At 43.3% G+C, this 22456-nt stretch overlaps 1 protein-coding gene across 1 annotated transcript in view; it reads right to left on the minus strand.

Moving 5' to 3' along the window:
• LPCAT3 (lysophosphatidylcholine acyltransferase 3) overlaps positions 1-21825 on the minus strand; it is a 39960-nt gene extending 18135 nt beyond the window's left edge. Inside the window, exon 1 of the mRNA XM_043561882.1 lies at positions 21430-21825. Within this exon, the coding sequence (XP_043417817.1) occupies positions 21430-21580 (151 nt within the window). The 5' untranslated portion in view covers positions 21581-21825. The remainder of the gene's footprint in view (positions 1-21429) is intronic.
• Positions 21826-22456: the final 631 nt, after the last annotated feature.

Consider the following 22456-nt stretch of genomic DNA (forward strand, 5'->3'; position numbering starts at 1 on the left):
CCCATCTCTGCCTCCGCCATGCTTCTTCCCCAGCCACAAGGCTCTCCCGTCCAGGCAGTCGGGCAGGTCCAGCCCCAGAGCCCTCACCATTAGTAGGTTCCTTGCCTGAAATGCTCTGTGTACAGATAAGCTCCAGTCCCTCAGGTCTTTACCAAAATGTCACCTTATCAGTGAGGCCTTCCCTGACCTTCCCATCTAAAATTGCACACACTCCCTCCTCTCCCCACCAGCACTCACCACCAACACACACTTCTTGTTCTTCTCTGCTTTACTTTTCTATTTCCCCCTCAGCACTTATTAATTATTTACATAGTATATATTTTGTTTATTTATCATCCTTTGAAAGTAGGGATTTTTGTCTGTTTTCTCCCCAGTGCCTAGTACAAATCCTGGTACAAAAAAGGTCTCAAAAATATTTGTTGAATGGATGACAAAACGAAAGGATGAGAGAATATTCTCTAGGCAGCCAATGAAGTGTTTATTAAGCATCCATTATGCGTGGTCAGCATTGCATTAGGCAAAAAGGGGAATGTTGGTAGAAACCAAAGAGGTGTTTTTTAACCCCCAGGGAGCTTTGCACATAAGAGAGAAGTATCAAACACTGATGTTCTTGAAGTACTAACTGCATGGAATAGCCAATGCTGTAGGAGTCAGAAAGGACAGAGATCAGTAGTGACCAGAGAAGTCAGGACGGATAGAGAAGATAAGGAAAGGGCGCTCCTGGGAGGAGAGTAATGTAGTAAAGACGCAGAGGTAGGAAAGAGCCCTTCAGAGTCACTTCAAGAGGGGTTAACTACAGGGGGGCGAAACAGCATAACAAAATGGCCAGGAAGGTTTGGAAAATGGGCAGTCTGAAATGGACATAACAGGAAAAAAGCAACAGGACTGTCTGGATGTGGGGGGGATGACAGAAAAGGAGAAATTAAAGATGAGTAAGCCACTGTGATGGTCTTCAAGGTTTTTGCTGGAATAAGCCCCTAAAAGACTTATGAAAAACTCTACAATCCCCTGTCACATTTTTAAGTTGTCATCTATTAGTTATAAGCTTAAACAATAGCAAGTGATGTGTTTTTTAAATGTATATCGAAGCTGTGCTTTAAGTACGTGTGGAAAATGTCTGCCGATGGCAGGCTAATCAACTTGATCAGACTTCCTTTCTGTTAAAAGAGGCCTAGGCTCATTTTTAAGTTCTAGTAAACATGTTAATACTTCTCTCATAACGACCATCTTATTTCTGAATTCTGGTTTTAAGATGGATAGATAAAAGGGGTGTCTGGGTGACTCAGTTGGTTAAGCATCTGACTCCTGATTTCGGCTCAGGTCATGATCTTATAGTTTGTGCGTTGGAGGCTGAGCTGGGCTCTGGGCTGACAGCGCGGAGCCTGCTTGGGATTCTTTGTCTCTCTCTCTCTCTCTCTACCCCTCCCTGGCTCTCTCTCTTTCTCTCTCAAAAATAAATAGGAGTGCCTGGGTGGCTCAGTTGGTTAAGCACTGGACTTCGGCTCAGGTCATGATCTCACGATTTGTGGGTTCTAGCCCCACGTGGGGCTCTGTGCTGATAGCTTGGAGACTGGAGCCTGCTTTAGATTTTGTCTCCCTCTCTCTCTACCCCTCCCCCGCTCACGATTGGTCTCTCTCTCTCTCTCTCAAAAATAAATAAACATTAAAACAATTTTAAAAAGCCGGATAGATAAGGTTGTCATGAGTTTGTCACCTGGATAAAATAAGAGCTGCTCAACTATATGCTAATTATACTTTAAAAAATAATTACAAAAAAAAAAAGGGACTGCTCCTCTTTGCTTTACTTTTGTGGCATCCTGGGGCAACCCACCATACCTTTTTTTCACTTGTCTAAGGCTGCTAACAGGTGACTTTAAGGGAGCTGGGAAAGGAGAACCTTCAGAGCAGACAGTCTTCAGCTTATTAGTTTTAGACAAGAGTACATATGGAAGCTGAAAACCTGGAAATTAATTCCCTAATCCATACCCATGTATCCCCTGGAAAGTCCTTGTGTACCCCTTGGGTACACGTACCCCAACATGAAGACGGATAATACGAGAAGTTTTGCAGAAAGAATTCCAAGTAATTTAACTGCTAAGTAGCTTCATTATATAAAAACAAATCATACAAAACAGAATGCGCCGTTGCCTTGTATTTTACAAATACAACATGAGACTCGAATGACATTTCTATTTTGTTGTTAAGTAGACTTCCTGTGCAGCGAGGAGCCCAGCGTGGGGCTTGAACTCACAACCCTGAGATCAAGACCTGAGGTGAGGTCAAGAGTCAGACGCTCAACCAACTGAGCCCAGGCGCCCTGACATTTCTGTCTTTTAACAGCTGCTTTACGCTAAGACCCCCGGGCCCGAGAGCACACACTTATTTAGTCTTCCACCATCGTCTTCAGGGAACTGACCGTGAGAAAACTTAAGAAGAGCTGCTTGAAATCCATGCTTTTATCCTTTTCTCCAGATTCAGAGAAAAGAGGTACCTTCCTCCTCTTTAAACATCTCCTCCTTCCCTTCGGGCCCCGTCCTTGGAATTCTAGCCATCTCAGTCTCACCAGAGAACTTTATGGTCTTTCTTGCTAGCTTCCTTATTCTTTCTTCCTCAATGATAACAATTATTATTATCATTAATGCCAGTGAATACCAACGAAACGCTTACCGAGTACTTACTACATGGCATGCGCTGAGTTAAGCACTTTACACACATTATGCCACTTAATCCTCCTAATTAAATGAAGGAAGAAATAATATTATTGTCTTCACTTTCTGAATAAGCAAACAAATAAAAACAGTTAGCTATACTGTGCTGATTGCCGAGTAATCCATGCAGCTGGATATTAACCAATGGGTCTCACCTCTAAGTCCGTGACTTAAGCCCCTAGCACATGATCTCCTCTAACTTCAAACTTCCCTTCTAGCCCTTCCCACTACCCCTGTCCCTTCACTGCTGCTTCTAGCTACTGTTCAATCCCACTTACTCCTTTTGTAGTCAATTCCCTACAATCATGGTCTAATTCATCTATTTCTTGTCTACCCATTTCTTAGCTTTCAGCGGTGCTCTTAGGACCTGTTTACTGACAAGATTATGGAGGCTCTTTGGAATTTCTAGTTAGAGATGGCTGGAAAAAGCCCCAGTTTCATTCTTATCTTGCCTGGATGTTATAATTTTTCTAGTCTATGGAAGGTTGCCACAGATAATGTCTATCTTGCTTTGGGCAATACTGCAGGGCCATGTTGGAAGGATCTATCAAACAGCTATCTGTTCTTTTAACCAAATTTCAGTTAAATTTTTCCAAGGATTACAGACTAGAATATAAAATAGGACTGCTTTTGAACGTGGCTTATTTGTTGTTTATTTATTTATTTATTTATTTATTTATTTAAATTTTTAATGTTTATTTTTAGAGAGAGAGAGAGAGACAGAGTGTGGGCAGGGAAAGAGAGAGGAAGACGCAGAAACCGAAGCAGGTTCCAGGCTCCGAGGTGTCAGCACAGAGCCCATGTGGGGCTCGAACTCACGAACCGCGAGATCATGACCTGAGCCGAAGTCGGACGCTCAACCAACTGAGCCACCCAGGCGCGCCCCTGTTGTTTATTTTTACCAAATACTTTCACGTGATAATTTTATCGTCACTATTCCTACTTTAAAGATCTGCCATTCACTTCTTTTTTCCATCCAACTGGAAGTTCCTGTGCCCAACCACTATACAGAGAAAAGGAAGACAAACAAACGGAAAGGACAGGAAAGCTTTGCCCGACACTGCCTATTCAAGCAACTGGTAACGGGTTAGGCACGTATGCTTGGTTACTGATCACTGTGTCAGCTGGAAGAGCACCTGTAGATTATGGACGTTTAGGTGAGGACGAAGCTCTCACCTTTGGAATCTGTTCAGAAGTGGTCCTTTGTTTCTCTTCACCAGATTAGGCCTGCGGATAGTAAGGGCAAGGTGCCAACACATCTTCCACACTCTGACAATCCTGTACAGCTTGGGCTGCGTTATGTGTTGAATGGTTATTCATAATATATTCAGATTCTTAGAACCTGAAGAAATCTTAGAAATCACTGACTCCAAGGCCTTCATTAGATAAGACACTAAGGCCCAAATGGGATCACAAGCATGCTCAAGGTTAACAGAGCACAGCTCAAATTAGAATCCACATCACTTGACTTCCATTCGGATATTCTTGCCACATGCCTTGGCACTTGGCAGTGACCTGCTAGCGACTCACTAATAAATACCTAGCTGTGTGCTTTTAAAGCTACAGCTGTATTATTCTTTGCTCAACAATAATCTACATTCAAGCATCTGGCTGCAGACACATGCACACTCATGTTTATGTTTGCTTAATCTCCTATCTATAAACAATTAACATCTACATTTTAATGCCAAGTCTAGGTGCTCTCCTGTGCTCTCTTTGTTAATCCAATTCTTGGGGACTCCCCGTCCATGCCTTCCCTCACACAGCTCAGTAAGAATATAGCGGTTCCCTTCTCAAAGCGTCCTCCAGCTGAGTATCTCGAACATTCTGCCAAATGTGATACAAGATTCAAGAAAACTGGGACAAGTGATCAAAGTGTCCTGGGGATCAATGAATAGAGGGGACATTTCAAAGGTAAACTAGTGGATGGCTGTTACTTGTGAGAAAGAAAAAGGGTTTGCTATGAAGGTTAAGAAATACTCGGCTTTGTGCTGGTGGTACGGAGCCTGCTGGGAATTCTCTCTCTGTTGCTCTCTGCTCTTCCCCTGTGCGTGCACTCTCTCTCTCTCTCAAAAAAATATATACATATTAGTTTTTTAGTCACTTAACCCAACCCAACAACCTAAACCCGAGCTGCCCCAAAGTCCCACCAAGAGTAATTCTTTAACTGCTCCATTTAAACCAAGTGCTCTTAGTAATAAGCAAGGCCATGTTAAGCTTAGTGCTGGCGGCTGATAGACCCACACGTTGGCTAAACTGGTAAAATCTGCTACAAAGGCTGAAAAGTTAAGACCCAACAGGGGACTGACTTTGATGTCACCATTTTTTGTTATGCCACAAGGAGTTGGACACGAATAGATTCTCACTAGCTTCTTAGTCCAGGAGTTAGCTGTCCATCAAGGCAAGCCCTCCGCAGTATTTCAAGTCTGATTAGATGGCAGAAGGGATGTGAAGATCGTTATCCATATGTTTGAATGTCCGGTTACAGTATTTTTCTATACTACGATGGTTTGTTCAAATGGTCACATAGTTACTTTGTTACTGTAGATAATTTTTTTTTCTCCCCTCCGACTTATTCTACAAAAATGTACAGACTGAAAGAATGTTAAAGCTAAAAGAGGCTGTTGACTGGCCTTTCTCCATTTTAGTGGAACAGGGTCAACAGCTGTTCAGACTGACTTTGAGGCACGTCAAGACACCAAAATGCCTTTCTTAGCAAAGACAGTGTATCACATTTTAATTTTCTGTAAATTAGTAAACGACATGGTGGCAACTTGCAGCCAATTATCTGATCAGCTAGAATATCCCTGGACTCAGGAATCAAGAGTAATCTAGTTCAGAAAATCACCTCTGCAGTTAGGGTAAATTACTTAGATTATTTGCATCTCAATTTCTTCATCTGCGAAATAGGGAAATTGGCAGCCATATCTGCAGGTTGTTGTATAGATTAAAAGAGAAAATATCCATGGAAACATCATACATGGATTTCTTTGGGGCCACTTAAAAATTCTACCCGTCAGTGCACCTGGGTGGCTCAGTCAGTTGAGCGTTGGACTTCGGCTCAGGTCAAGATCTCACGGTTCATGGGTTTGAGCTCTGTGTCAGGCTCTGTGGTGACAGCTCAGATCCTGGAGCCTGCTTCAGATTCTGTGTCTCCCTCTCTCTCTGCCCTTCCCCTGCTCACGCTCTGTTTGTCTCCCTCAAAAATAAACATTAAAAAAATTTAAAAAATTTACATACGGGCAAATATTTTATATAAGCATAATCTATACCTAACCTTAAACTTGGAGTATTCTTTCAACTGGTTTGGCCTCTGCCCACCTCACTATGATTTAACTAAATTAAGGCTATAGCAAGTTGAAAAAATAAAGGTCTGTAAATTGTACCCGGTACTCCCAGAAGAAGACCATTGGCCATGAAGCGAATAAAGCTTTAGTTTCAAGGCTCGTCCTTGGCATAGGCCCCATTTAAGGCTCTGGGCAGTGGTGGGGGGTGGGGGTGGCAGCTAACAGCATGTTCACATGGTCATATGTTTTTGTGAAACTTGTTAGCTATTTTTGTAGCCTTTTTCTTAAAAAAGGTTCCCAAGATTATATAAGCTTCAGGTCCCCCAAATCTTGGATTATACAAAAAAAAAAAAAAAAAAATCAACCACCACAACAAAATTAGGCATATGCCAGAAAATTCTTCTACTCCCAGAATCTCGTGGGTACAGGGCTTCATCCAAGATCTTCCAAATGACAAGCATATTCCCCAAATAAGTTCTGGTGGGGGGTTGTGGTGGGGGACGCTTGGCAGCAGTGTTGGTGGCTGTAGGATCCCGGCTGTCAGTGGCGGCACAGGTCTGAGGAGGGGTGAGGCTGAGAAGGCTGTGACAGGATTGTGACTGGTAGGCAGGGAGAGCCAGCTGGGACGTGGGATGCAAGGGTGGTATGTGGGAAGCAAATTTTGAAGAGGAGAAGGGGCACAAAGACTGTCGGTGTGGACTTCAAGATACATGGTCACCCCTAGCCAGCATGCGGAGTAAGGGAGCAGAGCAAGGGAGCAACACGTTGCCTACAAGCGCTCTTCTTTGTTCATTAACAGTTTTACGTACAGTGGCTGAAACGCTGGGTACATCAAGAGACCACAGGAGGCAAGGGGATGCAGCCAGGGTTAGAGAGGGGAGGAGAGGGGAACGTGGGGAGGGGAGTGGTGGGGAGGGGAGGGGAGGGGAAGGGAGGGGAGGGAAGGGAAGGGAGGGGAGGGAAGGGAAGGGAGCGGAGAGAAGGGAAGGGAAGCGAAGTGAGTGGGGCCACAGGGTGTGTGTGTGTGGGGGGTGAGGTATCCTGTATTTCATTATACTATGGCTATGCATTTCAGATGGCAGAGGCATCTGTGTAGGACCAGGAGAGGAAAGGACTGTAGGAATCATCTAGCATAGATGTTTATCACCTGGGAAAACAGGCCCATCACAGGCACGGTGAGAAGCAGCGGGCTGGCCAGACCCCCACGGTGCAGCCCCCTTCCCTGCTCTCTGACCGGTCCCCCCTCCTCTTGCCTCTTATTTGCCTTTCCTGCCCTTTCTGTTATTGCTTCCTCCTCTTCCTTCCCTTGTACAGACCTGAAGTGTTCCTCCCCCCCCCCCCCCATTTTTAATGCTTTCTGGATTTTGTGCGTTATGGTTCTCTCTCAAAAACGTCTAACTGGTGTGTAGTAACGTGAGGCCCTCCCCACCCCCACCCGCGCCCTTTGAATTTATGGCACTGGTTTTCAGTGGAGAAACGGGTCCTTCGCTCCTATGGTGACTTGATCTTGCCTAAGGTTGCCTGAGGGTTGCCCCGTCACAAGGCCCAAGTGGCTAATTAGCTGTTCTTTCTCCACCCCTCCCACCTACTGGTCATGATAATTTCTCTCCAGAGTTTAGAGTTGTCAAATCTGATCTTTGTAAATACAAACAAGGTAGGTGAGACTTTTTTCTCTGCAGGTATTTCAGCAAATGAAACAATAAACCCTTTCTTACATCTAAGATTCTAACAGAAGGAAAGATAACAGCATTACGCCCTGTAATTGTCCTCATGAATCTGAATAGCTGTTAATTGCTGGGTTCTGCTCTACCTGTGATCATACACAGTCCCTCTTTAGCCTTTTTTTTTTTAAGTGTAGAATTCACTGAATTTTGCTATATTCTCATTGTTGTCCAAGCATCCCCAGGGTCTAATGCTGGAACATTTCCATCACCCTGACAAGAAACCCCACCTCTCTGAGCACTCAGTCCCAATTCACCCCCCCTCCCCATCTCATCTCCTGGCAACCACCAAACTACTTTCTGTCTTTATGAATTTACTTATTCTGGACATTAAAAAAAAAAGTTTATTTATTTTGAGAGAGAGGGAGGGAGACAGAGAGGCAGACAGAGACGGAGACAGAATCCCAAGCAGGCTCCACTCTGTCAGAGCAGAACCCAATGCGGGGCTCAAACTCAATAACCATGTTATGACCTGAGCCGAAATCAAGAGTCGGATGCTGAACTAAGCCACCTAGGTGCCCCACTTATTCTGGGCATTTTATTAAAAAAACTTTTTTAAGTGTATTTATTTATTTTGAGAGAGAGAGAGAAAGAGAGAGAGAGAGAGAGAGAGAGAGAGAGAGAGTTGAGGGAAAGAATCCCAAGCAGGCTTTGCATGGTCAGCTCAGAGCCTGACGCAGGGCTAGAACCCACAAACGGCGAGATCGTGATCTGAGCGGAAATTAAGAGTCAGCCGGTTAACCGACTGAGCCACCCAGGCACCCCTATTCTGAACATTTTATTCCAATGGAATCATACAAAATGTGGCCACTTCTTGGCACAATAGTAACATAATGAAAACATTAGCATAATGTTTTCAAGGTTCATCCACATTGTAGCAGGTGGCAGCACTTCCCTTTTTATGGCTGAATAGTATTCCACCATAGGAATATAACATTTTGTTTATTCATTCATCAGTTGGTGGACAAATAGGTTGTTTCCACTTTTGGGCCATCATAATAGTGCTATGAACATAGGACGCAAATGTTGTACAAGTTTTTGTGTGAACGTGTGCTTTCGATTCTCTCAAGTATAGAAACGAGGGGTGGAATTGCTAGGTCAGACCGTGACTTTCACTTTGAGAAACTGCTGAACTGTTTTCCATAGTGGCTGCACTGTTTTACATTCCCTTCAGCAATGCACGAGGGTTCCAATTTCTCCACATCCTCACCGACACTTTCTTATTCCTGTTTTGTTTTGTTTTTGGACTACAGTCATACTAGAGGGTGTGAAGTGATACGTAATGTCATTTAATTTGCATTTCCCTAATGACTAATGAGTTGAGCATTTTTCTATGTACTTATTGGGCAACGGTATGTCTTCCTTAGGCAAATGTCTATTCATATTCTTTGCCCATTTTTTAATTGAGTGATTTGTCTTTTTCTTATTGAGTTATAAGAATTCTTGATATATTCTGGACACTAGATCCTTACCATATGTATGATTTACAAATATTTTCATAATCTGTGGGTTATCTTTTCATTTTCTTGGCAGTATCCTTGGATGTACAAAAGTTGGAAATGACCGATTTCTTTCTATATTCAATATTCAATTCTACATTCAATATTACTTGAATATTTGGGAAGATTTTTAAAAGCTAAAAATTATATATTTTAGAATTAAAAAATACTTTAGAATATAAACCAAGAGGGTAAGACTTGAAGAAATTTGGAGCTTCTGGTGATATGAGGATCTGGGTCCCCATAATTATGTTGGGTTCTTAGTGTAAATAATATAATTGTATGGCACCTAGTTCCTAGCTTTGCTTTTGTTGACTACTCTTTCAGAAGACTCAATGAAGAATTAAAGAGTGCAGTCAGATTATCCTTTGGCTAAAGAATGAGGATTTCTAGTAGCACTAATGGTTTGATATTTTTAGTCAGAGCCCCACTTTATTTGTACGCTAACTATAATCAATCTTTCTCCCTTTCGTCAGAGGTATATGTCATAAGAAACTTAAAAGGGCACCGTTCCAGTTGGCCTCTGCTTGCTGGCTTACAAACAGAAGTTTTGTATTTATGGACAGTGATCCAGAGTGGTGTCCAAGTGCATCTGAGTTTAGAGTTGCTATCACAGCAGAAATCGGAAACCTCAGGAACTATAAGGCATTTACCATGTCTACATGGAAGCCACTTCTCATCACAGCATTTACAAATATACAGTGATCAGAACGTTAGCTTCCTGGGATCCCATATCTGCCTCAGATCTGTATACGATATATATACATGAATCCTCTATTTTTTTTTTTTTTTTTAGTAAACTGCCTACAAAATTACTACCTCACCACTTATATTTTATGCAGCAGAATGACCATGTATGCCTTTCTTATGAAAATGCCATAGCAACATGAATACTTGGTACTGAAAAGCATCTTTAATTGACAAGAGCTTTTTATTTTTAATTTAAACACAGCCCATGCTTGGAGTGGGGCATTTAAATAGTCTACTTGGTGACTTCATGTGAGTCAAAAACAAAACCTGGGTCTGCTCATTTTTGGCCTGATCTTCTACCCACTTTCTGACAAATGTCCCTACAGCTAGAATGCAGTGGCATTTCTATCAGAAGCCTCTATTACTAACAATTTTGGTACATATGGTTCTTAGAATACTTGGTGCAAGGTGTCCAGAATTTAATGAATCTCACTTTATCTTCAAAGCCAGTGCTTGAGTAGAGAGGAACTTGGATTTAAAAACCAGTCCATTTTAAGCCCAAAGGCAATTCTTATCCAGAAATTACTTATCCTTATTTTTAGTGTCTTACACACCCCCTACTCTTCTCATTTTGAAAACGGGGTAGAAATAAAGCTGCATACAACATCATCTTTTGGGCTGCACAAATCACAGATAGGCTTTGAAGGCCTCTAGGGAGCTATGACTGCTTCACCAAGAGAACTCTAGGTGGGCCCTAAATCTCTTGGCCCTGGACTTCAGCCAATTGCTGAAAAAATGTCAACACAAACACACACCTCTACCTTAAAAAACTCTGTGCTTGGGAAGGACAGCTTTCCCTGGCAGCCGCGACTGGGGCACCTCGTTTTTGTTAGAGCTACAAGTCAGTTTATCAACTGTGTTAAGAAATGTGAGGCAATCGATTAGGAGAATGCTATACTGCTGGAGGTGGCTGATGCAAGACAGAAGAGGAAAGATGGAACTATTAGTCTAACAACCTTACGCAAAAAAAACCTCCTCTACATTTAACCTTCTCATCAAAAGTGTGAAACAGATGGTGGAGATAATGATGTTAGTTAGACAATGAAGATGATGATGATCTAACAGTATCATTGTTATAATAACATTAACAGTGTAATTTGGTAATAATAATAGTATTTGAGGAATAACAAGTGATGCTAGCAAATAGGGAAAACTAAGCAATAAGAATCTGAGAAATTTGTTTATTACAAAGATCACGGGATACGACACCATTTCAAAAAGCTGAAGATACTATGGGGACACCAAGTATTACAAAACAGTTACCAGAAGAAATAAACCAGTGATCCTCAAACCTCAGGGTAGTTACTATAACCTAGAGGACATGTTAAAACACAGATCATCAGGCCCCGTCTTTAGTAGGTCTGGGGCAGACCTAAGAATGTGCATTTCTAGGGGCGCCTGCGTGGCCCAGTTGGTTGAGCGTCCGACTTCGGTTCAGGTCAGGATCTCACGGTTTGTGAGTTCAAGCCCCTCGTCGGGCTCTGTGCTGACAGCTTGCAGCCTGGAGCCTGCTTCGGATTCTGTGTCTCCCTCTCTTTCTGCCCCTCCCCCATTTGTGCTCTGTCTCCTCTCTCTCAAAAATAAATAAACATTAAAAAAAAAAGAAAAAAAGAATTTGCATTTCTAACAAGTTCCTAGGATGCAAGCCAGGAGATGCTAGGAGGTGCTCATGACTCTGGTCCCAAGACCATAGAGTCTACTTGGAAAGGAAGGAGATGAATATTTGTTGAGGGAAGGAAGAGAGCAATTATTTAAAACTACCTTGGGTTAGGCTTGGTCAGATGCTTACATATATATATGTATTTTTTAAGTTTATTTTGAGAGAGTGCACACATGAGCAGGGGAGGGGCAGAGAGAGAGGGAGAGACAATCCCAAGCAGGCTCCCTGCTATCAGTGCAGAGCCCAAGGTGGGGCTGGATCTCAGGAACCGTGAGGTCATAACCTGAGCCGAAATCAAGAGTTGGACACTTAAACCGACTGAGCCACCCAGGTGCCCCCAATGTTTATACATTTTATCTCATTCAGTCCTCACACCCTAATGAGCTTCCCAAACTTTTCCAGAGCAGAGAAGAATGAATGTGTCCACACAAAGGGTATGCCTAAGCAGTTCTCTAGAAATAAAACATTTCTTTGATGACTACGCTATTTTAAAAATTCATGTAAATTTCACATCCTGTTTTGAAATATTGTTGCTTGTTAGGAATTAAATCCAATTTAAATATCAGATAAACTGCTTAATCCTTAACCTCAATTCTTTGGTAATATCGGCCCTCGGGAACATGAGGAAATGGGTGGTTGAAATTTAATAATTAGTCTATTGTAACACAGCTGGTACATATTTAATGCAGAATTTGTACTTAGGCCTGCAGGTGTTTAAAGACAATACACCTCCTACTGCCTTACTCCACCATTTCACCCCTTACCTACTTGAGAGGTCTATCAGGTTCTTCTCCACTATTCCTTTACGGATTCTCTATTGTTCCAATCAAACCAGCCCACTTACTGTTCCTCAGGTTTTTCTCACTTTTCCTGGTCTCCACATATATGTTCATTATTCTTTGCAGCTGGAAAGCTTCGTCTCTCATCTCTCCCTTACTAGAATCTTCCATAACCTTTAAGGTTCAGCTGAAATGCCATTTCTTTTTTGAAAACCAATCCCATTTTTAAAAGGCTGCTGCACTGAACACATCTGGTGAGTTCTGATGGCTCCCCAGACGGATTTAATAATGTCAGTGGGTATATAATTATTTTTGTTAAATTAGCTTGTGCATATAATCTCATGGGCCCAAATTTACACATGCCTCTACAAATAAATGATTCTTTAATTTTTTGTTTAATGTTTGTTTATTTTTGAGAGTGAGAGACAGAGTGTGAGAGGGGGAGGGGCAGAGAGAGAGGGAGACACAGAACCCAAAGCAGGCTCAGGGCTCTGAGCTGTCAGCATAGAGCCAGACACGGGGCTCGAACTCATGGACTGTGGATCATGACATGAGCCCAAGTTGGACACTTAACTGACCTAGCCACCCAGGCACCCTGTGATTCTTAAAAAAAAAAAAAGATTTGCAAATATTTTTTTGTGGAGTCATTCTTTTTCTTGAGTTTTGTATTTCTTTTAATGTTTATTTATTTTTGAGAAAGAGAGAGAGAGAGAGAGAGAGATCAAGTGCACAAGTGGGGGAAGGGCAGAGAAAGAGGGAAACACAGAATCTGAAGCAGGCTCCAGGCTGTGAGCTGTCAGCGAAGAGCCTGACACAGGGCTTGAACCTGCGAACTGTGAGATCACGACCTGAGCGAAAGTCGGATGCTTAACCAAATGAGACACCCAGGTGCCCGCAAATATTTTTTTAAAGATTATTTATTTTGACAGAGAGGGAGAGAGAGAGAGTACGTGCTCACTAGCAGGGAAGGGATAGAGGGAGAGAGTGAAAGAGAGAGAGAGAGAGAGAGAGAGAGAGAGAGAGAGAGAGACACAGTATCCCAAGCAGGCTCTGTTCCATCAGTGTGGATCAAATGATCTCGGCTCAGGTCATGATTTCATGTTTCTTGTGTTTGAGCCCCGCATGGGGCTCCACACTAACAGTGCAGAACCTACTTGGGATTCTGCCTCTCCCTCTCTCTCTGCCCCTCCCCAGCTAGCGCATACATGCATATGCATTCTCTCTCTCAAAATAAATAAACTTAAAAAAAAAAGTACTACTGGCACTCAAGAAAAGTTTTGTGCAATGTAAGATATTGGAGTGCAGATAAAAAGGAATTGGAAAAATATATTTAAAAGAAATCTCCAAACAGGAAGAGTTAGATTATGATAAAATCTGTGGCTATGAATCAGAATAAAGATAAAGTCTAAAAATGTAGAATATATCTACACTTCTAGAATTGGAAGAAGGCTTGAAAGTCACCTAAGACAACCCTCTTATTTTTCAGTAGTAGAATTTCTGGACCCTGCTTTGTATTATGGTCAAAAGTTCCATCTGTGTAGTTATTGCTGTTTAATTTCCATCTGGCTTGGCCTTGGTCTCTTCACATTGTAATTTCAGTGCTACCTGAAGAAGGCTATTTGCACTGAATAATAGATTTAGTTCTGAACCACCAGACCTGACTTTGATCCAAAGGGAACTGAATTAAAAACAAAAACAAAAACCAAAGGGAACTGAATTGTAGGACCTACTTTGATTTTAAAGGTTGTTAACCTTAGTGATGCTAACCTGAACCTCTGAGGAAGGAATCCTTACTCTTTAAGTGCAATTTCTGATCAGTCTAATAGCCAAGCCACAGTCATGGCCAAGACTAGAGAATACTCGTACTTAAGCAGGTGGCCATCTGCTCCATTTGGCCAGCTCCAGCTTTAGACCCTGCGAGGTATTTCATATGCTGATTACATATTGGTTTAAGCACATAAACTAAAAGGATACCCACAGCATTGATCTTTTCCACCCCCACAGTTTGCAATCCCAGGGTGGTAAAGACAGGGACTTTAGAGTTGGGTAGAAACAGGTATGAGCTTAGGCAAGTTACTTAACCTTTGAAGGCCTCAGTTTCCACAAGGGCAATGATCACAGCACTACAATTATCTCATGAGTAATTGGCAGGTGTAGGTGGGGTATTGTTCAGCACTTCAGACAATGTCTGGTACGTACCAAATCCTTAATAAATGCCAGCAATTGTTATTATTGACACGGGGTGGCAAGGTTAACATACTCAGTCAACAACAATTGGGTTCTCTTCTCTCTTGTATAAGCTTTTCCACGGCATTTCATTCTCTCCCTGATTTAATTAAGATATCAATATTGACTCCTAAAACTATATTTAGTCCCACTTCTCTCCTGAACTTAAGATTGGGTTTCACAACCCTTAAGACACCTGGAGTTGCCCTTGGAGCCTAAAGCAAATCCAAAACTAGACCACTGCTGGCACTGAACAGTATCTGACACTCCTTTTGACTTCTCTGCATTTGTGAGATACTGTTATCTTTCCAGCCACCCAGGCAGAAAGACTGTTTTTTTTTTTTTAAAGATTTTATTTATTATTTATATTTTTTACTTATTATTAAACACAATTTGTTTTAATGTTTATTTATTTTTTAGACAGAGAGAGAGAGAGAGAGAGAGGGAGGGAGGGAGGGAGGCCATGAGTGGGGTAAGGGCAGAGAGAGAGGGAGACAGAGTCCGAAGCAGGCTCCAGGCTCTGAGCTGTCAGCACAGAGCCCAATGTGGCTCAAACTCACGAACTGTGAGATCATGACCTGAGCCAAAATCAGATGCCTAACCGACTGAACAACCTAGGCGCCCCCAAATTTAATTTTCTTAAGTAATCTCTACACACAGTCTGGGGCTCAAACTTACAACCCTGAGATCGAGAGTCACATGCTCTACCAACTAAGCCAGCCAGGTGCCCTAGACTGCATTGTTGTTGTTGTTTTTTTTTCTTTAAATGTTTGTTTTTGAGAGAGAGAGTGTGTGCAGGGCAGGAGCAGAGACAGGAGACAAAGGATCTGAAGCAGGCTCCACCCTGACAGTAGAGAGCCTGACGCGGGGCTCCAACCCCACAAACTGTGAGATCATGACCTGAGCAGAAGTCAGATTGCTTAACTGACTGAGCCACCTAGGTGCCCCATCTGGACTGAGTTTTTTACGAACGACTTCTTTATCCTCCATTTAATCAGTTGCCAAGTCATTCATTCACGTATTCATGTGTGAATGTATGAAATATTTCTTGGGCCTTTTCCATAAGCCAGGTACTTAAGCTCCGGGAATACTGTTGTGAACAAAACTTACATGGTTTCTGCTCTTCTCTGCAAATATATAATTACAAATTGGAATATACACTTGGGAGGAAATTTTAGTCAATATGAGAGAGCACAGCAGGGGACATCATATAAAATGAGAGTCAGGTAAAAGGCAACCAACAGAATGGGAAAAGATATTTGCAAATGACATATCAGACAAAGGGCTAGTATCCAAAATCTATAAAGAGCTCACCAAACTCCACACCAGAAAAACAAATAACCCAGTGAAGAAATGGGCAGAAAACATGAATAGACACTTCTCTAAAGAAGACATCCGGATGGCCAACAGGCACACGAAAAGATGCTCAACGTCGCTCCTTATCAGGGAAATACAAATCAAAACCACACTCAGATATCACCTCACGCCAGTCAGAGTGGCCAAAATGAACAAATCAGGAGACTATAGATGCTGGAGAGGATGTGGAGAAACGGGAACCCTCTTGCACTGTTGGTGGGAATGCAAATTGGTGCAGCCACTCTGGAAAACAGTGTGGAGGTTCCTCAAAAAATTAAAAATAGACCTACCCTATGACCCAGCAGTAGCACTGCTAGGAATTTACCCAAGGGACACAGGAGTACTGATGCATAGGGGCACTTGTACCCCAATGTTTATAGCAGCACTCTCAACAATAGCCAAATTATGGAAAGAGCCAAAATGTCCATCAACTGATGAATGGATAAAGAAATTGTGGTTTATATACACAATGGAGTACTACGTGGCAATGAGAAAGAATGAAATATGGCCTTTTGTAGCAATGTGGATGGAACTGGAGAGTGTGATGCTAAGTGAAATAAGCCATACAGAGAAAGACAGATACCATATGCTTTCACTCTTATGTGGATCCTGAGAAACTTAACAGAAACCCATGGGGGAGGGGAAGGAAAAAAAAAAAAAAGAGGTTAGAGAGGGAGAGAGCCAAAGCATAAGAGACTCTTAAAAACTGACAACAAACTGAGGGTTGATGGGGGTGGGAGGGAGGGGAGGGTGGGTGATGGGTATTGAGGAGGGCACCTTTTGGGATGAGCACTGGGTGTTGTATGGAAACCAATTTGACAATAAATTTCATATATTGGGAAAAAAAAAATGAGAGTCAGGAAAGAACTCTCAGAAAAAGTGACAATTTGAACTGAGACCTGAAAGATGAAAGACGTCTGTTAGGTGAATGAATGAAGAAAATTCTAGGCACCTGCGTTAGCAGCTACATAGGCTCCAAGGTAGGAAAGGGCTTAATGCCTTGAGGCTGAAAAGTTGTGAGGGGCATGTGGATGGCTCAGGTGGTTGAGTGTCTGACTCTTGGTTTCAGCTCAGGTCAGGGTCAGGGTCTTAGGTTGTGGGCCCTGCGTCAGGTTCCATGCTCAGCGTGGACCCTCTCAGTCTGCCCCCCACGCCCCCCTCTCTCAAAAAAAAAAAAAAAAAAAAAGGTTATAAAAAAATAGTTGTGAACTTGCTTGAGATGAGGCTGGAACAGCAGGCAGGGGCTTACTAGCCACGTATGGAAGCCTGCAAAGAGTTCTGAGCAGGAAAGGCACAGCATCAAGACCTCTTTGCTTTGGGAGGGATAAGGACAGAATTAGAGACCAGTCAGAAGGCTACTCGTGTAGTTCTGGTGACAATCAGCAGCTGTGGTGATGGAGAAAAGTACATGTATTTGAGACATAATTTGGAGGTGGTATTGATAGGACTTGGGGACTGGGATGTGGGGAGAGAGTTAAAGTGGCAGGGCTGATTCTTAGATTTTTGACATGAGCAGCTGCGTAGATGAACGTGCATACAGAATCTACCTTTTATTTATTTATTTATTTTTTCAGAATCTACCTTTTAAAAGATTCTGTGTTCCAGGGGGTGCCTGGATGGCTTAGTCAGCTGAGTGTCTGACTCGATTTAGGCTCAAGTCATGATCCCGGGGTCATGGGATGGAGCTCTGTGCTGAGTGTGGAGCCTGCTTAAGATTCTCTCTCTGCCTCTCTCCTCTGCTCCTGCTTTCTCTCTCTCTAAAATAAAAATTAAAAGAAAAAGAAAAGATTCTGTGTTCCTAAAATATTTCACATGAGAACCCTATGTTCCCCTCTTGGTGCAACCACCTTGCCTCCAAGCCAATATAACCATCTAGATCATTGTTCTTTCTCATTGTTTTCCCAACTTCTTGTCTGTGTCTACTTGAAATCACCCTACACTGTATTATCTTCCTAATACAGCTCTGGTCACATTATATCCCTTTCAAATACCTCCAGGGATTCCCTACTCTTGGCTTTCCCCTTACCTGTCCCCCTTACCTTGGCTTTCAAGGCTCTACGACCTAACTTTCCAGTCTTATTTCCACCACTTCTCTAACTCCTGCTTTAGTCCAAGTGGACTACTTCCTGTTCCTTGACCGTGTCACCACGCATTCCTACCTCAATACCTTTGCTCACTCTATTCCTTGTGTCTTACCATCTGTCTGCTGGAACCTTATTCAGCTTTCAAAGTTCATTAAAGGGCCAATCTTTCAATCTCATAACCTTTGTAATTGTCTCATGGCACTTAGACTTCTGCCTTTTATTGTGGTTATTAGAGTACTTATCTCAAGCCCATTCCCTACCCACTGACCGTAAGCCATACTTTTGAGTGCCTGGTTCTATCACTCATACTGCACCAATGCCCTTGTCCTTGCAGGCTCAAGCATGGGGTTTAACTCACAGTAGGCATATTTTGTTGAATTTATTTGGAACAATTCATGTGATTAAGTATCTAAGGAGTGATGAGACCCCAGCTGTTGAAGGGGAGATGTTTTCTGGCAGTATTTGCCAACACCATAGCAAAATTCATCTTCCACCAAATTCCTTGCAATCACACAAAGGACAAACATAGATAGACACATCCCTTTAATGGAGTCTTCTGGCTGTTCAGGATACTCCAATGCATTAATCCTCATAAGCTTATCCTTTCCCTGAAGTACTGAATATTAAAAATTACAGCTTCTAACTCAAGATTTTTCAACCTACTTGTAACCCATTAGTAGGTCATGAAATCAATTTAGTAGGTCATAAACACTACTAAAAAACAAAATAGAAAAACACACCACATATGTAAGGATAAGTAATGTTTTCTGAAACGTGCTTCAAATACATATATAAGTGCACATGTGTACTGGGTCAGGATATGAAACATATTTCTCACCATGGGTCTGAGCCACAAAGGTTTGAAAGCTACTGCTTTAATGATCTATGGCCCACCCCGAGATCAGTACACAGAACCTAAGTAGGAAAAAATAAGATGTTAAGAAAGAGCAATGAGACTATCCAATTAAAAGTTATTCACACTTTAAAACGTGAATGCTTGATATACCTGACTCTTCCCTTGGGGCATCTGCATTTAAGTGCTTTTAACCTAAATTAATCTTGAAGTAGTAGAAAGGGAGTCAGAAATCATTTTGGACTACAGGCCTTCTTGGTACCTCTAACAAGGATTTCCTTCAGTATCCCAGTTCCCCCAGACAGTGGAGTTCCGGAACCAGGAACTCCATTACTGAAAGGCTACTCGTTTCTAGGTTACAATACACAGACGCGAGAATACCTTTGTAAGGAGAACATTTACAACCAGAATGCACTCTTTCTTCCAGGCATGTGTCAAGCTTATCAACTTGTGTTTGCATGTATATATTTAATCCACACCTAGAAAACACAATCCTATATATCCATGTGGAAGAGCTATGGCTGATAGGAAGCAACATGAGGCCCCAAGTCAATCTAAACATGAGAAACCCAGAGTTACTGAAGGCAACAGGACATGTGAGATAGGAAGGGAGGAGCTGGGAAATGGTAGACTGGCAAGGGGCCTCAGGAGTTTGGCAGACGTATTCACCAAGTGTTTATCACTTGATAACGCTTGGTAATGAGGAGAGAAGGACATGGAGAAAAAACAATGTCCCAGTCAGTTGTATGCCCCAGGACAGTACAGAGCAGTGGCCCACCAGGAGCACACAGGCAGTATTCAATTATGTCAGCAAAAAAGGGACCAAGTCCAAGTCCTAATTCCAGCCGTAGCTCCATTTAACAGGTTGCCCCCTAATAATTTGTTGCTACCTGTGTTACGTTCTCAATTTATAGTTGAGAAATCAACAGTGAGCTTCCAAACTAATGAATGTAAACACTCCTAATTGCCAATTACAACCCCAACAAATAACTGGGTCAGAGACAAGGCTGAAGGAGTAGAAGTTCAAAGCTGGTGTGGTGCAAAGAACTCTAGATTGGAATGTTGACAACTCTGGGTTAGATCTAAGAGACACGGGAGGTCCTTTTCACCTCTAAAATTTAACAATTCCACAAGGGAGGGAAAAGATGACCTTCAGTTGGAAGAAAGGAAGATCACCTTGGTTTTATATGCAAAAGGCAAGTAACAATTATATTAGTTGCCAAGGTTGTTTAAACGTAAATTGATGCCTCTCACATTATCTAGATCTAGTTAACACCCTTAGGTAATATTATATGTCCACGTCTCTGCTGACTACTGGATACATTACAAACTTCTTTCTGGCATTTAAGGCACATCTGCTCAACTTTTATCTCAAACTTCTTACCATTCTGATCTCTAATCTGCTCTTGTCCCAGAGCTGTTTGCTTAGTTCTTCCCCACCCCTACTATACCAGCTAAAGTCCCATAACCTTCACAAAACCTTCCAACTACTCAAGATTTATGCATCAGATCTTGACCTCTGAACTATTACAGGGCTTTACAACAGTCCTATTAGGTACACCTTATTCTCATTTCATAGGTAAGAAAATCGAGGCCCAGGGAAGTTAAGTGACTTGCCCAGGGCCCCACAGTTTGCAAGGAGCAGCAGGGCTGGGTCTGACTTGCTTGCCTTTCAAGTCCACACTTTTTTTTTTTTTTTAATCATTGTGCCATGCTGTTTCCATGTATTAAAAACCATGGACGAAAGATGCAGTAAAAAAAGCCTATAAACCAGTTATAATATAGCTTGTTGTGACATAAAGTCAGACACATCACATCCTTTGAACCATATAGGTCATAAACGCTTGGAGTAGCATAGTTTTTAAGGGGGTTGTCAGTCCTGTTTCCCAAACCCAGTATTAAAATAATATTCCAGGGTAAATGGCAGGTGAGTGGTTAAGGGTGGGGGAGAAGCAATATGGTATAAGAAGAAAATATTAGAAACAAGACAGAAAAGAGAAGTATAATGGAAGCTGGCAATGCAGAAAAAGGCTCCGAATATGGAAGTATAGAATATGGGGCTTAAGGGCCCACAAAGCTAATACCTAAGTTAGGGGGCCTTTGCCTACCACAAGAAGCGCGCATGTGTGAGAGTTGATATTAATAACAGACAGCAGTACACATGGACAGAGAGTAGAACTCAAGAGAGAGACAAATAAGGATAGGTCGTGGGGACACGGGGTAGATTAGATCATGGCATGAGGAGACGGTGGTGGCTTCAAATGAGGGGCCAGAAGGGTAGAGCAGGGGTCGAAGAGAAAGGTGAAGAGGTTCAGAGGGCACGGCACCCCCAGACTCGAAAAGACTTGTCTTCCTCTCGACAGCTGGTTGGCGTGATTGAGGATTCACATCCGGACCCCACAAAGCCCTCCTGGGTGGCTCCGGAAAGTGGAGGGGGGGGGGGGTGTCACGTCCCTATTCCCTGGGGACTCCGCGAGGGGGCGGAGCGAGGCAGGAGGGTCCTTACCCATAAAGATGGAGATGATGAGCCGCAGCGCCTGTTCCGACGCGCCCAGGGACGTCGCCAACTTGTTAAGGCTCAGCTCCTCGAAACCCCACCGCAGCACCCTCGCCAGCTCCGCCACCGTCCCCACGTCCCCCTCAGCCACAGACGCCATCTTAGCTCCGGGCGTCCCCCAGGGACCCCCCAGCTCCGCGCGCCCCGAATGTGGGCACAAGGCTGTAGCTTCACCCCCAATTCCGGCCCGGAGCCCGCCCACGGCGTGCGCATTGGCTGCAGGCCCGCCCAGTGGCTCCAGGCTCCCTTGGCTATTGGTCCGTCCGGGCAGGGGGCGGGGCCTAACGCAGCAAGGTAAGCAGAGGGCGGGTCTGAACGTTTGTAAAGCAAAGGTGACTCCCGCCGAGAATGAACGCGGGGCAGGCCAAGGGGCGGGGCTTGGGATCGGGAACTTGAGTTGCGATTGGAAAAGTCTAAAGCCTGCGGCGAGGTGATTGTACAACTCGGTTCTAACTGCTTGGGGGAGGAGTCGGTGAGGGCGAGTGTCCGGCCGGCTCGTGCGCTGCCTTCCCATTGGCTGAGCTGGGAGCAGGCGAGAGTCGGGGCGGGGGGGTCCGTCACCCGACCGCGAGGTTACTCTCGGTCGCCGGCGCGCCGGGGTTACTGGGGCATGTAACGGGGAGGGCGGGAATTCCTGGAGCAGTTTCGCGAGCGCCTCCTAACGGTACCTCTGGGCGGTTCTCAAACCGTTGGGCACGCCGCCTTCCCTTCGCAAGGGTGTCGGGAGAGCCCAGCGCCCCACAACAGTTTGCTCCTTTTAGTTCATGCATCCGTTTTCACGTAATCTCCCGGATTGAAACCTCACCTTCCCCCGAGAGGCGATGAAATTAAAACATGCCGATTTGGTCCGTATTATTTTCATTTAAAACGGACTAATTCGTCGCTATTGGACTCATATAGGTTCATGGTAAAGGTTCAAACAGTTTAGAAACAGAAAACAGAAAAGTTCTTTCTTCTCACCTTGTTTCCCATTCTT

The sequence above is a fragment of the Prionailurus bengalensis genome, chromosome B4 (assembly GCF_016509475.1).
Source record: "Prionailurus bengalensis isolate Pbe53 chromosome B4, Fcat_Pben_1.1_paternal_pri, whole genome shotgun sequence".
Lineage (NCBI taxonomy): Eukaryota > Metazoa > Chordata > Mammalia > Carnivora > Felidae > Prionailurus > Prionailurus bengalensis.